General features: G+C 46.5%; 1 protein-coding gene across 4 annotated transcripts in view; it reads right to left on the bottom strand.

Moving 5' to 3' along the window:
* Positions 1–20,525, bottom strand: part of LOC110499566 (CSC1-like protein 2) — an 81,430-nt gene that overhangs the window by 39,143 nt on the left and 21,762 nt on the right. For 2 of the 4 annotated variants that reach the window (XM_036956411.1, XM_036956412.1), the window contains exons 2-10: positions 19,645–19,934; positions 18,868–18,947; positions 15,676–15,714; positions 12,328–12,418; positions 8,914–8,951; positions 6,066–6,208; positions 4,725–4,776; positions 4,032–4,140; positions 3,730–3,800 (exon numbers count right to left, since the gene is read on the bottom strand). In XM_036956411.1, the coding sequence (XP_036812306.1) occupies positions 3,730–3,800; positions 4,032–4,140; positions 4,725–4,776; positions 6,066–6,208; positions 8,914–8,951; positions 12,328–12,418; positions 15,676–15,714; positions 18,868–18,947; positions 19,645–19,881 (860 nt within the window). In that variant the 5' untranslated portion in view covers positions 19,882–19,934. Of the gene's footprint in view, positions 1–3,729; positions 3,801–3,951; positions 3,984–4,031; positions 4,141–4,724; positions 4,777–6,065; positions 6,209–8,913; positions 8,952–12,327; positions 12,419–15,675; positions 15,715–18,867; positions 18,948–19,644; positions 19,935–20,525 lie in introns of those variants that run through there. The other 2 variants (XM_036956413.1, XM_036956414.1) reach the window with 2 other exon arrangements.

The raw sequence follows: 20,525 nt of genomic DNA, 5'->3' as shown, positions 1-20,525 counted from the left end.
AAACCTCACGTGGGTCTCTCTCTGAGGCTACTGGCCAAACCTCACGTGGGTCTCTCTCTGAGGCTACTGGCCAAACCTCACGTGGGTCTCTCTCTGAGGCTACTGGCCAAACCTCACGTGGGTCTCTCTCTGAGGCTACTGGCCAAACCTCACGTGGGTCTCTCTCTGAGGCTACTGGACAAACCTCACGTGGGTCTCTCCCTAGGCTGCTGGCCAAACCTCACGTGGGTCTCTCCCTGAGGCTACTGGCCAAACCTCACGTGGGTCTCTCTCTAGGCTACCGGCCAAACCTCACGTGGGTCTCGGTCTCATCTCTCTCTAGGCTACTGGATGAAGTCTCTCTCTCTCTCTCTGGCTGAAGTCTCTCTCTCTCTCTCTGGCTGAAGTCTCTCTCTCTCTCTCTCTCACTGGCTGAAGTCTCTCCCTCTCTATCACTGGCTGAAGTCTCTCTCTCTCTCTCACTGGCTGAAGTCTCTCTCTCTCTCTCTCTCTCTCTCACTGGCTGAAGTCTCTCTCTCTCTCTCTCTCTCACTGGCTGAAGTCTCTCTCTCTCTCTCTCCCACTGGCTGAAGTCTCTCTCACTCTCTCTCCCACTGGCTGAAGTCTCTCTCACTCTCTCTCCCACTGGCTGAAGTCTCTCTCACTCTCTCTCTCTCTCACTGGCTGAAGCCTCTCTCACTGGCTGAAGTCTCTCTCTCCCACTGGCTGAAGTCTCTCTCACTCTCTCTCTCTCTCACTGGCTGAAGCCTCTCTCACTGGCTGAAGTCTCGCTCTCCCACTGGCTGAAGTCTCTCTCTCCCACTGGCTGAAGTCTCTCTCTCTCTATCTCACTGGCTGAAGTCTCTCTCTCTCTCTCTCTCACTGGCTGAAGTCTCTCACTCTCTCTCACTGGCTGAAGTCTCTCTCTCTCTCACTGGCTGAAGTCTCTCTCTCTCTCACTGGCTGAAGTCTCTCTCTCTCTCTCTCTCTCACTGGCTGAAGTCTCTCTCTCTCTCACTGGCTGAAGTCTCTCTCTCTCTCTCTCACTGGCTGAAGTCTCTCTCACTCTCTCTCCCACTGGCTGAAGTCTCTCTCACTCTCTCTCCCACTGGCTGAAGTCTCTCTCACTCTCTCTCCCACTGGCTGAAGTCTCTCTCACTCTCTCTCCCACTGGCTGAAGTCTCTCTCACTGGCTGAAGTCTCTCTCTCTCTCTCTCACTGGCTGAAGTCTCTCTCTCTCACTGGCTGAAGTCTCTCTCACTCTCTCTCCCACTGGCTGAAGTCTCTCCCTCCCACTGGCTGAAGCCTCTCTCTCCCACTGGCTGAAGCCTCTCTCTCCCACTGGCTGAAGCCTCTCTCTCCCACTGGCTGAAGCCTCTCTCTCCCACTGGCTGAAGCCTCTCTCTCCCACTGGCTGAAGCCTCTCTCACTCTCTCTCCCACTGGCTGAAGCCTCTCTCACTCTCTCTCCCACTGGCTGAAGCCTCTCTCACTCTCTCTCCCACTGGCTGAAGCCTCTCTCACTCTCTCTCCCACTGGCTGAAGCCTCTCTCACTCTCTCTCCCACTGGCTGAAGCCTCTCTCACTCTCTCTCCCACTGGCTGAAGCCTCTCTCACTCTCTCTCCCACTGGCTGAAGCCTCTCTCACTCTCTCTCCCACTGGCTGAAGCCTCTCTCACTCTCCCTCCCACTGGCTGAAGCCTCTCTCACTCTCCCTCCCACTGGCTGAAGCCTCTCTCACTCTCCCTCCCACTGGCTGAAGCCTCTCTCACTCTCTCTCCCACTGGCTGAAGCCTCTCTCACTCTCTCTCCCACTGGCTGAAGCCTCTCTCACTCTCCCTCCCACTGGCTGAAGCCTCTCTCACTCTCCCTCCCACTGGCTGAAGCCTCTCTCACTCTCCCTCCCACTGGCTGAAGCCTCTCTCACTCTCCCTCCCACTGGCTGAAGCCTCTCTCACTCTCCCTCCCACTGGCTGAAGCCTCTCTCACTCTCTCTCCCACTGGTTGAAGCCTCTCTCTCTCTCTCTCCCACTGGCTGAAGTCTCTCTCTCTCTCCCACTGGCTGAAGTCTCTCTCTCCCACTCTCCCCCTCCCTCCCTCCGGCTGAAGTCTCTCTCTGACATTTCTCTGTCTCACAAGTATGGGTCTTCACTCCTTTACATGTGAAGAGACAGACGAGGCTACAGGAGAAAGAGGTATTTCTGGAACACGGGAAGAGCCGGTCGTCTGCCGGTGATGAACAACATTAGATTTAGTGTAATACTATTTGGTGATCTAGCCCCGACCCGGTTCCTCCCAGTGTGTGTCCCCCAGCCCCTCCTACAGCCTAACACACGACTCACATGACTCAGCTCATAGGCTTTTTTTTGTTAGGAGCAATCACACAGATAGGCCTGCTATTGTCTGTATAGGGCCGGGACTCATGGACCCAAACACACACACACACACACACACACACACACACACACACACACACACACACACACACACACACACACGGGGTCAGGACAAGTAAGTAATATAATGTAGCCCTGTTGACAGACTACTCTCAGAGAGACTACTAGGGAATGGGTTTCATTGTTGCCAGATACAGGAAACAGACAGCACTTACTCAAAGTGTTGCCAGATTACAGGAAACAGACAGCACTTACTCAGTGTTGCCAGATTACAGGAAACAGACAGCACTTACTCAAAGTGTTGCCAGATTACAGGAAACAGACAGCACTTACTCAAAGTGTTGCCAGATTACAGGAAACAGACAGCACTTACTCAAAGTGTTGCCAGATTACAGGAAACAGACAGCACTTACTCAAAGTGTTGCCAGATTACAGGAAACAGACAGCACTTACTCAGTGTTGCCAGATTACAGGAAACAGACAGCACTTACTCAAAGTGTTGCCAGATTACAGGAAACAGACAGCACTTACTCAAAGTGTTGCCAGATTACAGGAAACAGACAGCACTTACTCAAAGTGTTGCCAGATTACAGGAAACAGACAGCACTTACTCAGTGTTGCCAGATTACAGGAAACAGACAGCACTTACTCAAAGTGTTGCCAGATTACAGGAAACAGACAGCACTTACTCAGTGTTGCCAGATTACAGGAAACAGACAGCACTTACTCAAAGTGTTGCCAGATTACAGGAAACAGACAGCACTTACTCAATGTTGCCAGATTACAGGAAACAGACAGCACTTACTCAAAGTGTTGCCAGATTACAGGAAACAGACAGCACTTACTCAAAGTGTTGCCAGATTACAGGAAACAGACAGCACTTACTCAAAGTGTTGCCAGATTACAGGAAACAGACAGCACTTACTCAAAGTGTTGCCAGATTACAGGAAACAGACAGCACTTACTCAGTGTTGCCAGATTACAGGAAACAGACAGCACTTACTCAAAGTGTTGCCAGATTACAGGAAACAGACAGCACTTACTCAAAGTGTTGCCAGATTACAGGAAACAGACAGCACTTACTCAGTGTTGCCAGATTACAGGAAACAGACAGCACTTACTCAAAGTGTTGCCAGATTACAGGAAACAGACAGCACTTACTCAGTGTTGCCAGATTACAGGAAACAGACAGCACTTACTCAAAGTGTTGCCAGATTACAGGAAACAGACAGCACTTACTCAGTGTTGCCAGATTACAGGAAACAGACAGCACTTACTCAAAGTGTTGCCAGATTACAGGAAACAGACAGCACTTACTCAGTGTTGCCAGATTACAGGAAACAGACAGCACTTACTCAAAGTGTTGCTTGATGTGCTTCTCCTCTGCATACTTGGAGATCCCGTTGACAAATAAAGTGCGTTTCACCTAAAAATAAAAAAAAGAGCAAACAAATGAAGATACAGTGGAGTTTTCACATTGACCTGGTACATCTACAGCCTGGTAGTGGAGGGATATTTAGGAAATGGGTGGAGTGTGTGTGTGTGTGTGTGTGTGTGTGTGTGTTCATACCACCCACCAGATCGTCCTCTCTGTAGTGCATCTTGGAGGTGTGTGTGTGTGTGTGTGTGTGTGTGTGTGTGCGCTCATACCACCCACCAGATCGTCCTCTCTGTAGTGCATCTTGGAGGTGTGTCGTCTCATGCTGTACACGGTCAGCAACAGGTAGAGGAACGCAAAGGTGGTGTGGAGCCACAGCAGCATGTTACTGAGAGGGGGGGCAGAAACAGACACACGCACACAGACAGTTAGACAGGCACACAGACAAACACACACAGATTAAAACACAGTTAGTCAGACAGACAGACAGGCACACACAGATTAAAACACAGTTAGTCAGACAGGCAGGCAGACAGGCAGACATACAGACAGTTAGACAGGTAGTCAGACAGACAGGCAGGCAGGCAGAAAGACAGTTAGTCAGACAGACAGTCAGGCAGGCAGAAAGACAGGCAGGCAGAAAGACAGGCAGGCAGGCAGAAAGACAGGCAGGCAGGCAGAAAGACAGGCAGGCAGGCAGACAGGCAGACATACAGACAGTTAGACAGGTAGTCAGACAGACAGGCAGGCAGGCAGAAAGACAGTTAGTCAGACAGACAGTCAGGCAGGCAGAAAGACAGGCAGGCAGAAAGACAGGCAGGCAGAAAGACAGGCAGGCAGGCAGAAAGACAGGCAGGCAGGCAGAAAGACAGGCAGGCAGGCAGACAGACAGGCAGGCAGACAGACAGGCAGGCACCAACCATTCCTTCTGTAATTGCAACCTAAATAAAGCACTAATGTAGAATCACTCACTTGGCATCCAGATTGGCTAAAGTGGTACGTCCAAAACTGTAGGCATCATTCTCTGTGTGGGGAAAATGGTTAGGTCAGAGGGCAGAAACAGGAGAATAACGGGACATTACGCTGCATCATTCTCTGTGTGGGGAAATGGTTAGGTCAGAGGGCAGAAACAGGAGAATAACGGGACATTACGTGTGTCTGTTGAATGTACGTTCTAGTTCATTATATTTCTATGGGTGGATTATTGAATGGGAATGTACGTTCTAGTTCATTATATTTCTATGGGTGGATTATTGAATGTGAATGTACGTTCTAGTTCTTATATTTCTATGGGTGGATTATTGAATGTGAATGTACGTTCTAGTTCATTATATTTCTATGGGTGGGTTATTGAATGGGAATGTACTGTACGTTCTAGTTCATTATATTTCTATGGGTGGATTATTGAATGGGAATGTACTGTACGTTCTAGTTCATTATATTTCTATGGGTGGGTTTCAGCATCTTTGTCTTCAGATGAGTTTGTGGTGGTATCTGATTTTTATATGAAAGTGAGGAAATGAATCCACAAGGAGCTGATTCAATTCATGTGATACACATAATATATTTAAAATGGCTTCAGTCCAATCTACCCTGCATGACCACAGCTTTTTCTACACAGGAGAACATTGATAGTAATTAATGGTGGTTTGTCTATAATCTAATAACACCACTTCTAGAATTACCTCTAGGTCTTTATCTTATTAACACAAGGGCCTTGTGGTTAGTGTCCACCCTGAGATTGGAAGGTTGGGGGTTCAATCCCCGGTCAAGTCATAAAGACAAAAAAAAAAATGGGACCCGATGCTCCTCTGCTTGGCATGAAAGGAGATGGATTGGGGGTAAGGCCCTAAGATAGACTAGTGTCCTGTCCAGGGGGTGTCCTGTACATCAAGCTGTCTCACTACAGGAACAGGAGATAAACTAGTGTCCTGTCCAGGGGGTGTCCTGTCCATCAAGCTGTCTCACTACAGGAACAGGAGATAGACTAGTGTCCTGTCCAGGGGGTGTCCTGGTACATCAAGCTGTCTCTCTACAGAAACAGGAGACAGACTAGTGTCCTGTCCAGGGGGTGTCCTGGTACATCAAGCTGTCTCACTACAGAAACAGGAGATAGACTAGTGTCCTGTCCAGGGGGTGTCCTGGTACATCAAGCTGCCTCTCTACAGAAACAGGAGATAGACTAGTGTCCTGTCCAGGGGGTGTCCTGGTACATCAAGCTGTCTCACTACAGAAACAGGAGATAGACTAGTGTCCTGGACAGTCTCTCAAGTCTTTCCTGAAGTCCCGTCCCGTCCCCTAAACCCCACTCACCCAATAGATTTCCTGAGAAGTTGACGGGCAGAACGATGGCCACTGAGAGCACGCCCACCACCACCAGCAGACCAATGATGTGCCTCTGGAAGGAGAGGTAGTGCACAGCATCCTCCCCACACTTCTCCCTGATCTCCTCATCCCTAGAGAGAGAGCAAGAGAGACAGAGAGACAGAGAGAGACAGAGAGAGAGACACAGACAGACAGACAGAGCATGTCTTTTTTAAATGTAATCTTTATTTAACCATGAGTCACTGAGACAGAGTATTTTATACAAGAACACAGTCAGAAAGATACTAACCAGGGTCCAGCCGTGCAGAGCTCTGAACACAGGCACTGACAGTTAAACTCACAAAAGACTAATTACAACCTCATTTTAACTCTTGCTGACCCCCCCCCACACCACACACACACACACACACACAACCTTGAGAACGACTGATATAGATGTTTTTTAGGGCCGATGCCGATAATGATTTTTGGGGGTCAAGGAGGCTGATCGATGGTGATGATATTTTAAGCCGATATTCAATATCATTCAATATGTAAATGTTGATGCCACCATTTCCCAAAGACAGTAATGTGCATTAACGCAGCAATCGTCAAATCAATGGCCGTTTTAAAAATATTCACTGCTGTTAGAGACTATAAAATAACATCTATTCAATGCAAATGGGTTCAACGTAACGTCATGATTTTGTGATCAAGGGAACAAAACTGAACAAAAATATAAATGCAACATGTAAAGTGTTTATGAGCGGAAATAAAAGATCACAGAAATGTTCCATACGCACAGCTTATTTCTCTCAAATTTGATGCACAAATTTGTTTACATCCCTGTTAGTGAGCATTTCTCCTTTGCCAAGATAATCCATCCACCTGACAGGTGTAGCATATCAAGAAGCTGATTCAACAGCATGATCATTACACGGGTGCACCTTGTGCTGGGGACAATAAAAGGCCATTCTAAAATGTGTAGTTGTCACAGATGTCTCAAGTTGAGGGAGCAGCAATTAAATGCTGACTGCAGGAAGGTCCACCAGAGCTGTTGCCAGATAATTAAATGTTAATTTCTCTACCATAAGGTTGTATTAGATAAATTGGCTGTACGTCCAACCGGCCTCACAACAGCAGAGCACGTGTATTGCGTTGCGTGGGGGAGCGGTTTGCTGATGTCAGCGTTGTAAACAGAGTGCCCCATGGTGGAGGTGGGGTTATGGTTTGGGCAGGCATCGGACAATGAACACAATTGATTTTATCGATGGCAATTTGAATGCACAGAGACAATTACGAGACCATCCTGAGGCCCCATTGTTGTACCATTCATCCACCGCCATCACCTCATGTTTCAGCATGATAATGCACGGCTCCATGTCGCAAGGATCTGTACACAATTCCTGGAAGCTGTAAATGTCCCAGCTAGCTAGCATAGTAGATAATATGGATAGCTACATTGTCCATTAGCTCCTAACTGATATGTTTATCTAGCCAGCTAGCTAGCATGGTAGCATGGCCATTAGCTCCTAACTGATATGTTTATCTAGCCAGCTAGCTAGCATGGTAGCATGGCCATTAGCTCCTAACTGATATGTTTATCTAGCCAGCTAGCTAGCATGGTAGCGTGGCCATTAGCTCCTAACTGATATGTTTATCTAGCCAGCTAGCTAGCATGGTAGCGTGGCCATTAGCTCCTAACTGATATGTTTATCTAGCTAGCTAGCTAGCTAGCTAGCTAGCTAGCATGGTAGCATGGCCATTAGCTCCTAACTGATATGTTTATCTAGCCAGCTAGCTAGCATGGTAGCATGGCCATTAGCTCCTAACTGATATGTTTATCTAGCCAGCTAGCTAGCATGGTAGCGTGGCCATTAGCTCCTAACTGATATGTTTATCTAGCCAGCTAGCTAGCATGGTAGCGTGGCCATTAGCTCCTAACTGATATGTTTATCTAGCTAGCTAGCTAGCTAGCTAGCTAGCATGGTAGCATGGCCATTAGCTCCTAACTGATATGTTTATCTAGCCAGCTAGCTAGCATGGTAGCATGGCCATTAGCTCCTAACTGATATGTTTATCTAGCCAGCTAGCTAGCATGGTAGCGTGGCCATTAGCTCCTAACTGATATGTTTATCTAGCCAGCTAGCTAGCATGGTAGCGTGGCCATTAGCTCCTAACTGATATGTTTATCTAGCTAGCTAGCTAGCTAGCATGGTAGCATGGCCATTAGCTCCTAACTGATATGTTTATCTAGCCAGCTAGCTAGCATGGTAGCGTGGCCATTAGCTCCTAACTGATATGTTTATCTAGCCAGCTAGCTAGCATGGCCATTAGCTCCTAACTGATATGTTTATCTAGCCAGCTAGCTAGCATGGCCATTAGCTCCTAACTGATATGTTTATCTAGCCAGCTAGCTAGCATAGTAGATAATATGGCTAGCTACCTAACATCACAGATGAAAGGGTTTGTTATCGTAATCTTTGCTAACAGGTCACAGGTCTGTTTAGCTAGCACGTCCACAACAAGCACTGGTAGTGAATGAGTAGTGAATTAATTACACTAAACTAATATTTGCAACAAGAGATCGATTTTGATCACTGTCTTAATTAATCTGTTTCTCAATTGTGCATCTTTCGGTTGGAGAATGAGCTAGTTTGCTGCGGATTTTCCCAGCTAGACATTCCTCAGTGGGTGGTGGCTAGCAGAGCAGCAGTTTTGCTAAGTAAAGGGACTATCAAAAGCTGATGGCCAATATCAGCCCGATATATTGTCTCAGCTGATTATCGGTCGCTCTCTCTCTAACACACACACGCGCACACACACACACACGCAACCCACTTTATGGGAGACTCACTTTATCCGGAAGATGGCTGTTAACCAGGAGCAGAAGCCCTAGAGAGAGAAGAGATTAGGTTAGATCTGCCGTCAATTAGGTTAGACCTGCTGTAGATTAGATGTGTCATAGATTCGATTTATTAAATCTGCCATAGGTTAGAGTAGATCTGCCGTAGGTTAGAGTAGATCTGCCGTAGGTTAGAGTAGATCTGCCGTAGGTTAGAGTAGATCTGCCGTAGGTTAGAGTAGATCTGCCGTAGGTTAGAGTAGATCTGCCGTAGGTTAGAGTAGATCTGCCGTAGGTTAGAGTAGATCTGCCGTAGGTTAGAGTAGATCTGCCGTAGGTTAGAGTAGATCTGCCGTAGGTTAGAGTAGATCTGCCGTAGGTTAGAGTAGATCTGCCGTAGGTTAGAGTAGATCTGCCGTAGGTTAGAGTAGATCTGCCGTAGGTTAGAGTAGATCTGCCGTAGGTTAGAGTAGATCTGCCGTAGGTTAGAGTAGATCTGCAGAAGGTTAGAGTAGATCTGCCGTAGGTTAGAGTAGATCTGCCGTAGGTTAGAGTAGATCTGCAGGTTAGAGTAGATATGCCGTAGGTTAGAGTAGATCTGCAGAAGGTTAGAGTAGATCTGCCGAAGGTTAGAGTAGATCTGCCGTAGGTTAGAGTAGATCTGCCGTAGGTTAGAGTAGATCTGCCGTAGGTTAGGTTAGATCTGCCGTAGGTTAGAGTAGATCTGCCGTAGGTTAGAGTAGATCTGCAGGTTAGAGTAGATCTGCCGTAGGTTAGAGTAGATCTGCAGGTTAGAGTAGATCTGCCGTAGGTTAGAGTAGATCTGCCGTAGGTTAGAGTAGATCTGCCGTAGGTTAGAGTAGATCTGCCGTAGGTTAGAGTAGATCTGCCGTAGGTTAGAGTAGATCTGCAGGTTAGAGTAGATATGCCGTAGGTTAGAGTAGATCTGCCGTAGGTTAGAGTAGATCTGCCGTAGGTTAGAGTAGATCTGCCGTAGGTTAGAGTAGATCTGCCGTAGGTTAGAGTAGATCTGCCGTAGGTTAGGTTAGATCTGCCGTAGGTTAGGTTAGATCTGCCGTAGGTTAGGTTAGATCTGCCGTAGGTTAGGATCAGATCAAATCCAATTGTATTTGTCACATACACATGGTTAGCAGATGTTAATGCGAGTGTAGCGAAATGCTTGTGCTTCTAGTTCTGACCATGCTGTAATAACCAACGAGTAATATAACCTAACAATTTCACAACAACTACCTTATACACACAAGTGTAAAGGAATGAATAAGAATATGTACATATAAATAAATATAAGGATGAGCGACGGCCGAACGGCACAGGCAAGATGCAGTAGATGGTATAGAGTGCAGTATATACATATGAGATGAGTATGTAAACAAAGTGGCATAGTTAAAGTGGCTAGTGATACATGTATTACATAAAGATGCAGTAGATGATATAGATAAACAGTATATACATATACATATGAGAAGAGTAATATAGGGTATGAAAACATATAAAGTGGCTAGTGATACATTTATTACATAATTTTTTCCATTATTAAAGTGGCTAGAGATTGAGTCAGTATGTTGGCAGCAGCCACTCAATGTTAGTGGTGGCTGTTTAACAGTCTGATGGCCTTGAGAAATAAGCTGTTTTTCAGTCTCTCAGGCAGTGGCTCGTGTGGTTGTTGTCCTTGATGATCTTTATGGCAATCCTGTGACATCGGGTGGTGTAGGTGTCCTGGAGGGCAGGTAGTTTGCCCCCGGTGATGCGTTGTGCGGACCTCACTACCCTCTGGAGAGCCTTACGGTTGTGGGCGGAGCAGTTGCCGTACCAGGCGGTGATACAGCCCGACAGGATGCTCTCGATTGTGCATCTGTAGAAGTTTATGAGTGCTTTTGGTGACAAGCCGAATTTCGTCAGCCTCCTGAGGTTGAAGAGGCGCTGCTGCGCCTTCTTCACGATGCTGTCTGTGTGGGTGGAACATTTCAGTTTGTCCGTGATGTGTACGCCGAGGAACTTAACTTTCCATCCTCTCCACTACTGTCCCGTCGATGTGGATAGGGGGGCTGCTCCCTCTGCTGTTTCCTGAAGTCCACAATCATCTCCTTTGTTTTGTTGATAATTGAGTGTGGTTATTTTCCTGACAACACACTCCGAGGGCCCTCACCTCCTCCCTGTATGCAGTCTCGTCGTTGTTGGTAATCAAGCCTACCACTGTAGTGTCGTCTGCAAACTTGATGATTGAGTTGGAGGCGGGCATGGCCACCCAGTCGTGGGTGAACAGGGAGTACAGGAGAGGGCTGAGAACGCACCCTTGTGGGGCCCCAGTGTTGAGGATCAGCGGGGTGGAGATGTTGTTACCTACCCTCACCACCTAAGGGCGGCCCGTCAGGAAGTCCTGGACCCAGTTGCACAGGGCGGGGTCGAGACCCAGGGTCTCGAGCCTGATGACGAGTTTGGAGGGTACTATGGTGTTAAATACTGAGCTGTAGTCAATGAACAGCATTCTCACATAGGTATTCCTCTGCAGTAGGTTAGGTTAGATCTGCGGTAGGTTAGATCTGCAGAAGGTTAGGTTAGATCTGCGGTAGGTTAGATCTGCAGTAGGTTAGGTCAGGTCTGCCGTAGGTTAGGTTAGGTCTGCCGTAGGTTAGGTCAGGTCTGCCGTAGGTTAGGTCAGGTCTGCCGTAGGTTAGGTCAGGTCTGCCGTAGGTTAGGTCAGGTCTGCCGTAGGTTAGGTCAGGTCTGCCGTAGGTTAGGTCAGGTCTGCCGTAGGTTAGGTCAGGTCTGCCGTAGGTTAGGTCAGGTCTGCCGTAGGTTAGGTCAGGTCTGCCGTAGGTTAGGTCAGGTCTGCCGTAGGTTAGGTTAGATCTGGGGCGTCAGGTAGCCTAGTGGTTAGAGCGTTGGATTAATAACCAAAAAGGTTGCAAGTTCAAATCCCTGAGCTGACAAGGTAAAAAATGTCATTCTGCCCCCGAACAGGCAGTTAACCCACTGTTCCTAGGCTGCCATTGAAAATAAGAATTTGTTCTTAACTGACTTGCCTGGTTAAATAAAGGTTATAAAGAAATATATACAGTGCCTTGCAAAAGTATTCGGCCCCCATTGAACTTTGCGACCTTTTGCCACATTTCAGGCTTCAAACATAAAGATATAAAACTGTTTTATATCTTTATGTTTGAAGCCTGAAATTTGGCAAAAGGTCGCAAAGTTCAAGGCGGCCGAATACTTTCGCAAGGCACTGTATATTTTTAAAGATCACATTACTTTTCACAGTGCAAATGGTTTGTGACTCTTCGACGGTGTTCCTCAAGAGCTTTTAGCGGTGATTTGGTGATCACCGGAACCGACAAGGTTGGAAACCGATGCTCTAGCGTAGACGCTCCACACCCCATGACCCCAGTAAAAACAGGAAGTAGTACTTACGTTGTCTCTCTGCTCAAAGTCCACTGAGCTGGAGACAGAGGTCAGGCGTTCGTAGCGATCGGGAAGCTCTGACGTTATGGCAGACGCCACACTGCGCACACACACACACACAATGTTAAAAGGATACAATTAGTACTAGGTTAGCATTAGCCTAGCGCTCCCCAAAAACAAACCTGATGGAGATCGCTTTAGCCAAGCATTAGCATAGCACAACACCAAAAAGTTAGGCTTTGATATCACCATTGTAGTACAGTATCAATGGTGTATTTATTTACAGAGTAGTTAGTTCACTGGCCACACATGTACTAGGCTCTGAAATGGTCTGGAGAGGCTGGTCCTGGGCTGTGTTCACACGCTTGCACCACTTACATTCCAATTCTGGAATTTCAGTTTATTTCCTGAATTTAATGTAATTGACCTGAGACAGAGTTGAGGTTTTAGTGGGGCGTAGGTCTACTCCTCATCGGGGGTTGGGATTAGTTAGTAGTACATTACATTTACAGAACCAGTCAAACGTTTCAGAACACCTACTCATTGGAGTGGCAAGGAATGCAATGTTAGCTTAAAAAGACTGGTACCCGCACTAGAGACAATCAATCCTCTCCTGGATGAAGATCCCTGATGCCCAAATTGTTTTGTGCATACTTTATACTTTACATTTTTTTTATTTAAATAGCGCACCTGTCACGACATCCGCCGAAGTCGGTTCCCTCTCCTTGTCCGGGCGGCGTTCGGCGGTCGACTTCACCGGCTTTCTAGCCATCGCCTTTCCATTTGTTTTGTCTTTGTTTTCTACACACCTGGTTTCTATTCCCCAATTACATGTTCATTATTTAACCCTCTGTTTCCCCCATGTTGGTGTGCGTGTTTGTAATTTATGTTCTATGTTGATGGCTGCATATGACGGCTGGTATTTTGTTGCCCGGTTTTGTATTTACTCCCGTTTAGTCGTCGGTATATTTAGTCGTCGGTATATTTAGTTGTGGTATATTTAGTCGCGGTGTATTTAGTCGCGGTGTATTTAGTTGTCGGTATATTTAGTCGTGGTATATTTAGTCGTCGGTATATTTAGTCGTCGGTATATTTAGTCGTCGGTATATTTAGTCGTCGGTATATTTAGTCGTCGGTATATTTAGTCGTCGGTATATTTAGTCGTGGTATATTTAGTTGTGGTATATTTAGTCGTGGTATATTTAGTCGTGGTATATTTAGTTGTGGTATATTTAGTCGTGGGTATATTTAGTCGTCGGTATATTTAGTCGTGGTATATTTAGTCGTCGGTATATTTAGTCGTCGGTATATTTAGTCGTGGTATATTTAGTCGTGGTATATTTAGTCGTGGTATATTTAGTCGTGGTATATTTCACACACCGTTGTATTGTTTTTATACCCGTGTTTTTTCGTGTATTAAATACCTTGTCCACGCATCTCAACTCTCCTGCGCCCGACTCCTTTTCACCAGTTACTCAAAGCCTTGACCTTGTATTCACTTCCAGGTAATACCGTACACAGAAACGGTTTGAACATCTGGATATAGCCTAACCGTTTTACTTTGTGTTAAAATAAAATCTCAGTTTCACGCTTCAGAGGGTGCTTGGCGATTTGAAAAAGTCACCCATTATTTTACTCTGTCACTCATAAAAATAATCTACGTAGTAATTACGTAACGCCCCCCCCCCCCCCAACCCTCACACACCCCATCAGTGAGACAACAATGATCCAGAACAAACCTCTACAGCCCCATTCCATGCAGTTTGAGGATTCTAGAGATACACAAACGGTCTCTCTCTGTCAGAGCCCCCCAGCCTGTTAAAAGGCAGAATGCAGACATGGGAGTGATCAGAGCTGGGTGGGGAAAAGTGAAAATGTTCGGCAGAGTGGTTTGGAATCATCTTTCTTATTGGTCTATTTTTTAATGACTGCATGGTGATGTCCCCATGGAAGGCCCAAACTACATCCCACCAAGACAGGCAGAAATTTCACCCGGTCTTTTCAAACAGCTCTTACACTTAGAAGGACATTGTCAAAATGTTCACAATTTCACAGTGTTATGCCAACATCAGTGTGGAAATATATAGAAAACACAGGAATATCTCATTTTTGACTGAAATGGGCCTTTAAGATGACAGATGCTAGCTAGAGAGAGAAGGGTATTCACAGACAGGGGTATTCACAGACAAGGGTATTCACAGACAAGGGTATTCACAGACAAGGGTATTCACAGACAAGGGTATTCACAGACAAGGGTATTCACAGACAAGGGTATTCACAGACAGGGGTATTCACAGACAGGGGTATTCACAGAGACAACATAACACCAGTGTGTAGTCATTAATACGCAGACTGAGAGCAGTGTTTGTCAATCCTGGTCCTGTGCACCCAAAGGGATGTCCCTTTTTATTTCTGACCCCTGACCCCTAACCCCTGGCCCTAACACAGCTGATGCAACTAATCAAAAATGACCCAACGACCAGGATTGAGAGAATCACTGACAGAGGGATGTTAATCCAGGATAACGTTTCGCCTTTCAGATCACAATGAATATTGGCGCCAAGCGTACAACAACATTAAAAAGGATGAAGGGGGGGGGACCACCACAGACACACAGCTGATTGGTAGGAAGAGGTGGCTAGTAGGTAGTACAGAACCACCACAGACACACAGCTGATTGGCAGGAAGAGGTGGCTAGTAGGTAGTACAGAACCACCACAGACACACAGCTGATTGGCAGGAAGAGGTGGCTAGTAGGTAGTACAGAACCACCACAGACACACAGCTGATTGGTAGGAAGAGGTGGCTAGTAGGTAGTACAGAACCACCACAGACTGATACATACAGGAGCTGTAGGTAGGGATAACCAGTCAGGTGAGGTGTGTAGTTACTAGTTACCGTACCTCTCCACCCTGTAAACATCCTGCCTGCTGGGCGCCTCATGGGCTGCGCTCATACAGGAGGACAGGAAAGGCATGCTGCTTGTCAGAGAGTTTAACAACGAAACAGATTAGCATATAGAGCTGATTAGTTAGGGAGAGAGAGGACATCCAACAGCAGGGTTGAAACAGACAGAGACAGAGAGACACCAGAGAGACTCAGCAGCAAAGGATGAGAAAGAAAAAAGGTGGAGAGAACAGGAGTGGCATGGAGAAGAAGAAAGCCTGGAGGGAGAGAAGGAAAGAGAAGACCCACACCGAGAGAGAGAGAGAGAGAGAGAGAGAGAGAGAGAGAGAGAGAGAGGCCAACCCAACCCACACCAGCCTAGGTAGGAAAGGAAGGAAAAGAGTTACTCCTAGAAGATAAGAGGGGTACGGAAGAGGAAGAGAAGCAGGGTGACGCGGTAACATTACATACTATTCCTGTTCGTCCAGACGGCTGTATCGCTGACTCCGTCTTCAGAGAGAAAAACAAAAAAACAGAAAAAACAATATGGCAGGGGGTCAGCTTGGTAGAGTCCTGGAGGAGAAACTAGTGATCGATGCCGTTAATCAGGGCCAATCACAGTTCAGTTGTCTCTACAGCGACAGAGGGACTCTGCTGGGGTTATACATAGTAGCTATATTACAAACATTTCCAAACAGATTAATATACAGGCCATTAGCAAATTCCTTTAACCAAAGCCACTCAACTCATACATGCACACAGTTTTTACGTGTGGGTGGTCCTGGGAATTGAACCCACCGTTCTGGGGTTTCAGACGTCACGCTCTACCAAACTGAGCTAAAGAGGGTCACGAGTTTTGACGAGAGTACACACAATGTGTAGTCTTGAGTATTGTCTATATAACAACAGCACCATGAAGACCACAAATCCATAAAATGGCTGCTTATGTTTGGTTCATACTGAATTTAAAAAAAAGCATCAAACACAGATATACAGTAGACCTAGATGTTAAGTCAAAGGGGATTCCCTATCTGGATATGAGATGACTTACAAATATTGCAGGCATGCAGCAGGGGAAAACATTGTGCCTATCCATGGACCATCAACCTGGCTCTGTCCCTGCCACTCAATACAGCACAGTTATCTTAGCTACTACATCTACCAGTGGAGGCTCCTCAGAGGAAGGAGGGGAGGACCATCCTACTCAATCAATTCCAGAAAAATAAAAAGTTATAATTTTTTAGATAAAACTATTATAAATGTATTCACGTCAAAAAAATACCTGACAAAAAAAACACACCGTCTTGCAAAGAAGATCTACAGTAGCCTCAACAGCACACTGTAGGGTAGCACCATGGTGTAGCCCGGAGGACAGATAGCTTCCATCCTCCTCTTGGTACATTGACTTCAATACAAAACTTAGGAGGCTCGTGCTTCTCGCCACCTTCCATAGACTTGCATGGTAATAATGCCCTGGCTGGTCGAGTGGTAATGCCCTGGCTGGTCGAGCGGTAATGCCCCACAACGTTTGGGCCTGCGAGCATTACTGTATTACTGTGGTAGTCTGCTGTTCAGTCACCCCTACGTATTACTGTTCAGTCACCACTACGTATTACTGTGGTAGTCTACTGTTCAGTCACCACTACGTATTACTGTGGTAGTCTGCTGTTCAGTCACCACTACGTATTACTGTGGTAGTCTGCTGTTCAGTCACCACTACGTATTACTGTGGTAGTCTGCTGTTCAGTCACCACTACGTATTACTGTGGTAGTCTACTGTTCCGTCACCCCTACGTATTACTGTTCAGTCAACCTACGTATTACTGTTCAGTCACCACTACGTATTACTGTTCAGTCACCACTACGTATTACTGTGGTAGTCTACTGTTCAGTCACCCCTACGTATTACTGTGGCAGTCTACTGTTCAGTCACCACTACGTATTACTGTGGTAGTCTACTGTTCAGTCACCACTACGTATTACTGTGGTAGTCTACTGTTCAGTCACCCCTACGTATTACTGTGGTAGTCTACTGTTCAGTCACCCCTACGTATTACTGTGGTAGTCTACTGTTCAGTCACCCCTACGTATTACTGTGGTAGTCTACTGTTCAGTCACCACTACGTATTACTGTGGTAGTCTACTGTTCAGTCACCACTACGTATTACTGTGGTAGTCTACTGTTCAGTCACCCCTACGTATTACTGTGGTAGTCTACTGTTCAGTCACCACTACGTATTACTGTGGTAGTCTACTGTTCAGTCACCACTACGTATTACTGTGGTAGTCTGCTGTTCAGTCACCACTACGTATTACTGTGGTAGTCTGCTGTTCAGTCACCACTACGTATTACTGTGGTAGTCTACTGTTCAGTCACCCCTACGTATTACTGTGGTAGTCTACTGTTCAGTCACCCCTACGTATTACTGTGGTAGTCTACTGTTCAGTCACCACTACGTATTACTGTGGTAGTCTGCTGTTCAGTCACCCCTACGTATTACTGTGGTAGTCTGCTGTTCAGTCACCACTACGTATTACTGTGGTAGTCTACTGTTCAGTCACCCCTACGTATTACTGTGGTAGTCTACTGTTCAGTCACCCCTACGTATTACTGTGGTAGTCTACTGTTCAGTCACCACTACGTATTACTGTGGTAGTCTACTGTTCAGTCACCACTACGTATTACTGTGGTAGTCTACTGTTCAGTCACCCCTACGTATTACTGTGGTAGTCTACTGTTCAGTCACCACTACGTATTACTGTGATAGTCTACTGTTCAGTCACCCCTACGTATTACTGTGGTAGTCTACTGTTCAGTCACCCCTACGTATTACTGTGGTAGTCTACTGTTCAGTCACCCCTACGTATTACTGTGGTAGTCTACTGTTCAGTCACCCCTACGTATTACTGTGGTAGTCTACTGTTCAGTCACCCCTACGTATTACTGTGGTAGTCTACTGTTCAGTCACCCCTACGTATTACTGTGGTAGTCTACTGTTCAGTCACCCCTACGTATTACTGTGGTAGTCTGCTGTTCAGTTACCCCTACGTATTACTGTGGTAGTCTACTGTTCAGTCACCCCTACGTATTACTGTGGTAGTCTACTGTCCCAGAGGCTGTACTGAACTGTGGTCGTATGTCAATCCTTCTGTCAGTGTTGATCTCCTTCTGTTACAAGAGAAGCCCTCTCCACTCTCCTCCTCTCCACTCTCCTCCTCTCCACTCCTCACTACTCCTCTCCACTCCTCTCCACTTCACTCCTCACTACTCCTCTCCACTCCTCTCCACTCCTCCCCACTCTCCTCCTCTCCACTCCTCTCCACTTCACTCCTCACTACTCCTCTCCACTCCTCCCCCTCTCCACCTCTCCACTCCTCCCCCTCTCCACTCCACTACTCCTCTCCACTCCTCCCCCTCTTCACTCTCCTCCTCTCCTCAGCCTAGGTGGTGCTAAGAGTACTGTGTGGCATCAAAGCTGTGGGTTCAATTCCAACAGGGATCACATACTAAACATGTCTGTGGGTTCTTTCCCCGGTGTGTCTCAGCCTGTGTGACTCAGTTGGTAAGAGATTGTGGCTCTACCTGGCAACTCCTCAACACCAAGGTGTTGGGTTCAATTCCTGCAGGGATCACATGGTAAAGATGACAGTGTAGTGGTTTACCTGTCTGCATCAGTGACCAGCGCCAAGCGGCCGTAGTCCCACGCTACCTTCCTCAAGATGGAGAACACAAACAGGAGTACCTAGGAAACACACACACACACACACATCAAAACAGGATAACTAGGAAGGCCACACACACACACGTCAAAACAGGATAACTAGGAAGGTAACACACACACACACACACACACACACACACCAAAACAGGATAACTAGGAAGGCCACACACACGTTAAAACAGGATAACTAGGAAGGCCACACACACACACACACACACACGTCAAAACAGAATAACTGGGAAGGTAACACACACGCGTTAAAACAAACACACAAACTGACCACTTGTCAAAAGGTCATCCTTCGTCTTCAATAGGGAGGGAGAGGTCCCAATGTACACAGAGAGGGGGGGGGGTAGTAGCCTCACCATACATTAGGCAAGCAGGCTGCCTTCCCAAGCATGTTACTTTAGGGAAGTGAAATTCCTTCAGGGGCTGTTTTATGTCAGAACAGATCTAACCAATTAAATCACAGCTCCGTCTATATGAAGGAAAACATATCTAGACATGTCACAACATCAGCTGTACAACCCTGACTCTCGGTTTGTGTGTGGTATGCGTGTGTGTGTGTGGTATGCGTGTGTGTGTGGTATGTGTGTGTGTGTGTGTGTGTGGGGGGGGGGCTGAAGAAACCTTTCTGATGTATCAGGTGAAAAATATAGTTGCATTACACTGTATACTCATCTCTGTTTGATTCTTTGAACTCTTGCGTTTGACTCACCAGGAAGCACATGAAGTCGAGTGCGAGGACGGTGGGCACCCCTCCGAAGGGCAGGCCCTGGAGCACGGTGGATCGGATACGGGCGGTGTAGCAGTAGTCCCTGGAGGTCTCACCCCCACCGGAGGTGTTGCTCTGCTGGGTGGGGCAGTTACCAAGGACCCCTCCGGGACACATGGCCCCATGGACCCCGCCTTGGGCCCCCCACATCACCACACCCACCATCAGCAGTATAGACATGCTGAGGCTTCAGTTAAGATTCAGCTCCGAACTCACTGCAGCATCTTAAACACCTGGAGGAGAGAAGACCAGGGAATTTAGGCAATTCAGAGGTAGGTGATTATATTTGTCCAATTTCACACCTGTACAGGTGTGCCTTTTTTATAATTAGACGCCTCTGCTAAGGAGGGTATCAGAAATACCGGTTATACTAAGGTTGGGTGTTATCTAGACTTCCATACCGTGCCCGTGTCATCCAGGGACAATTATTTATATTATTTATTACGTTTACTTAACAGAATGCTAACAAAATGCTAACAAGTACTAAGGAATTCCCATAGTAAAAGCTAGGTAAATGCTAAGGAGCACATGCTAATTATGTATTACTAGGACAGACAACCTAGCTCATAAAGTTATGCAAGTAACTCAAAACACAGTTTGCAGCACGCAAAAAACAAACCAATATTAGGCAGCAGGGATCTGACAGGGGATCGTGTCTGCTGCTGTTACCAAGAAGCTAGATCTTGCAAAGCCACTTCGCTAACATTAGCAAAAACTCAGCTAAAGAAAATGTAATTAGCCACAACTTAGATATTTAACTTAATAGTTAGGATATATAGCTGTCAAACATTAGTGAATTTCATACTTGGCCACCTCACTAAAGT

The sequence above is a fragment of the Oncorhynchus mykiss genome, chromosome 20, assembly GCF_013265735.2.
Source record: "Oncorhynchus mykiss isolate Arlee chromosome 20, USDA_OmykA_1.1, whole genome shotgun sequence".
Lineage (NCBI taxonomy): Eukaryota > Metazoa > Chordata > Actinopteri > Salmoniformes > Salmonidae > Oncorhynchus > Oncorhynchus mykiss.
The sequence above is the reverse complement of the archived record's forward strand: the minus strand, read 5'-3'. Positions and strand labels throughout refer to the sequence as shown.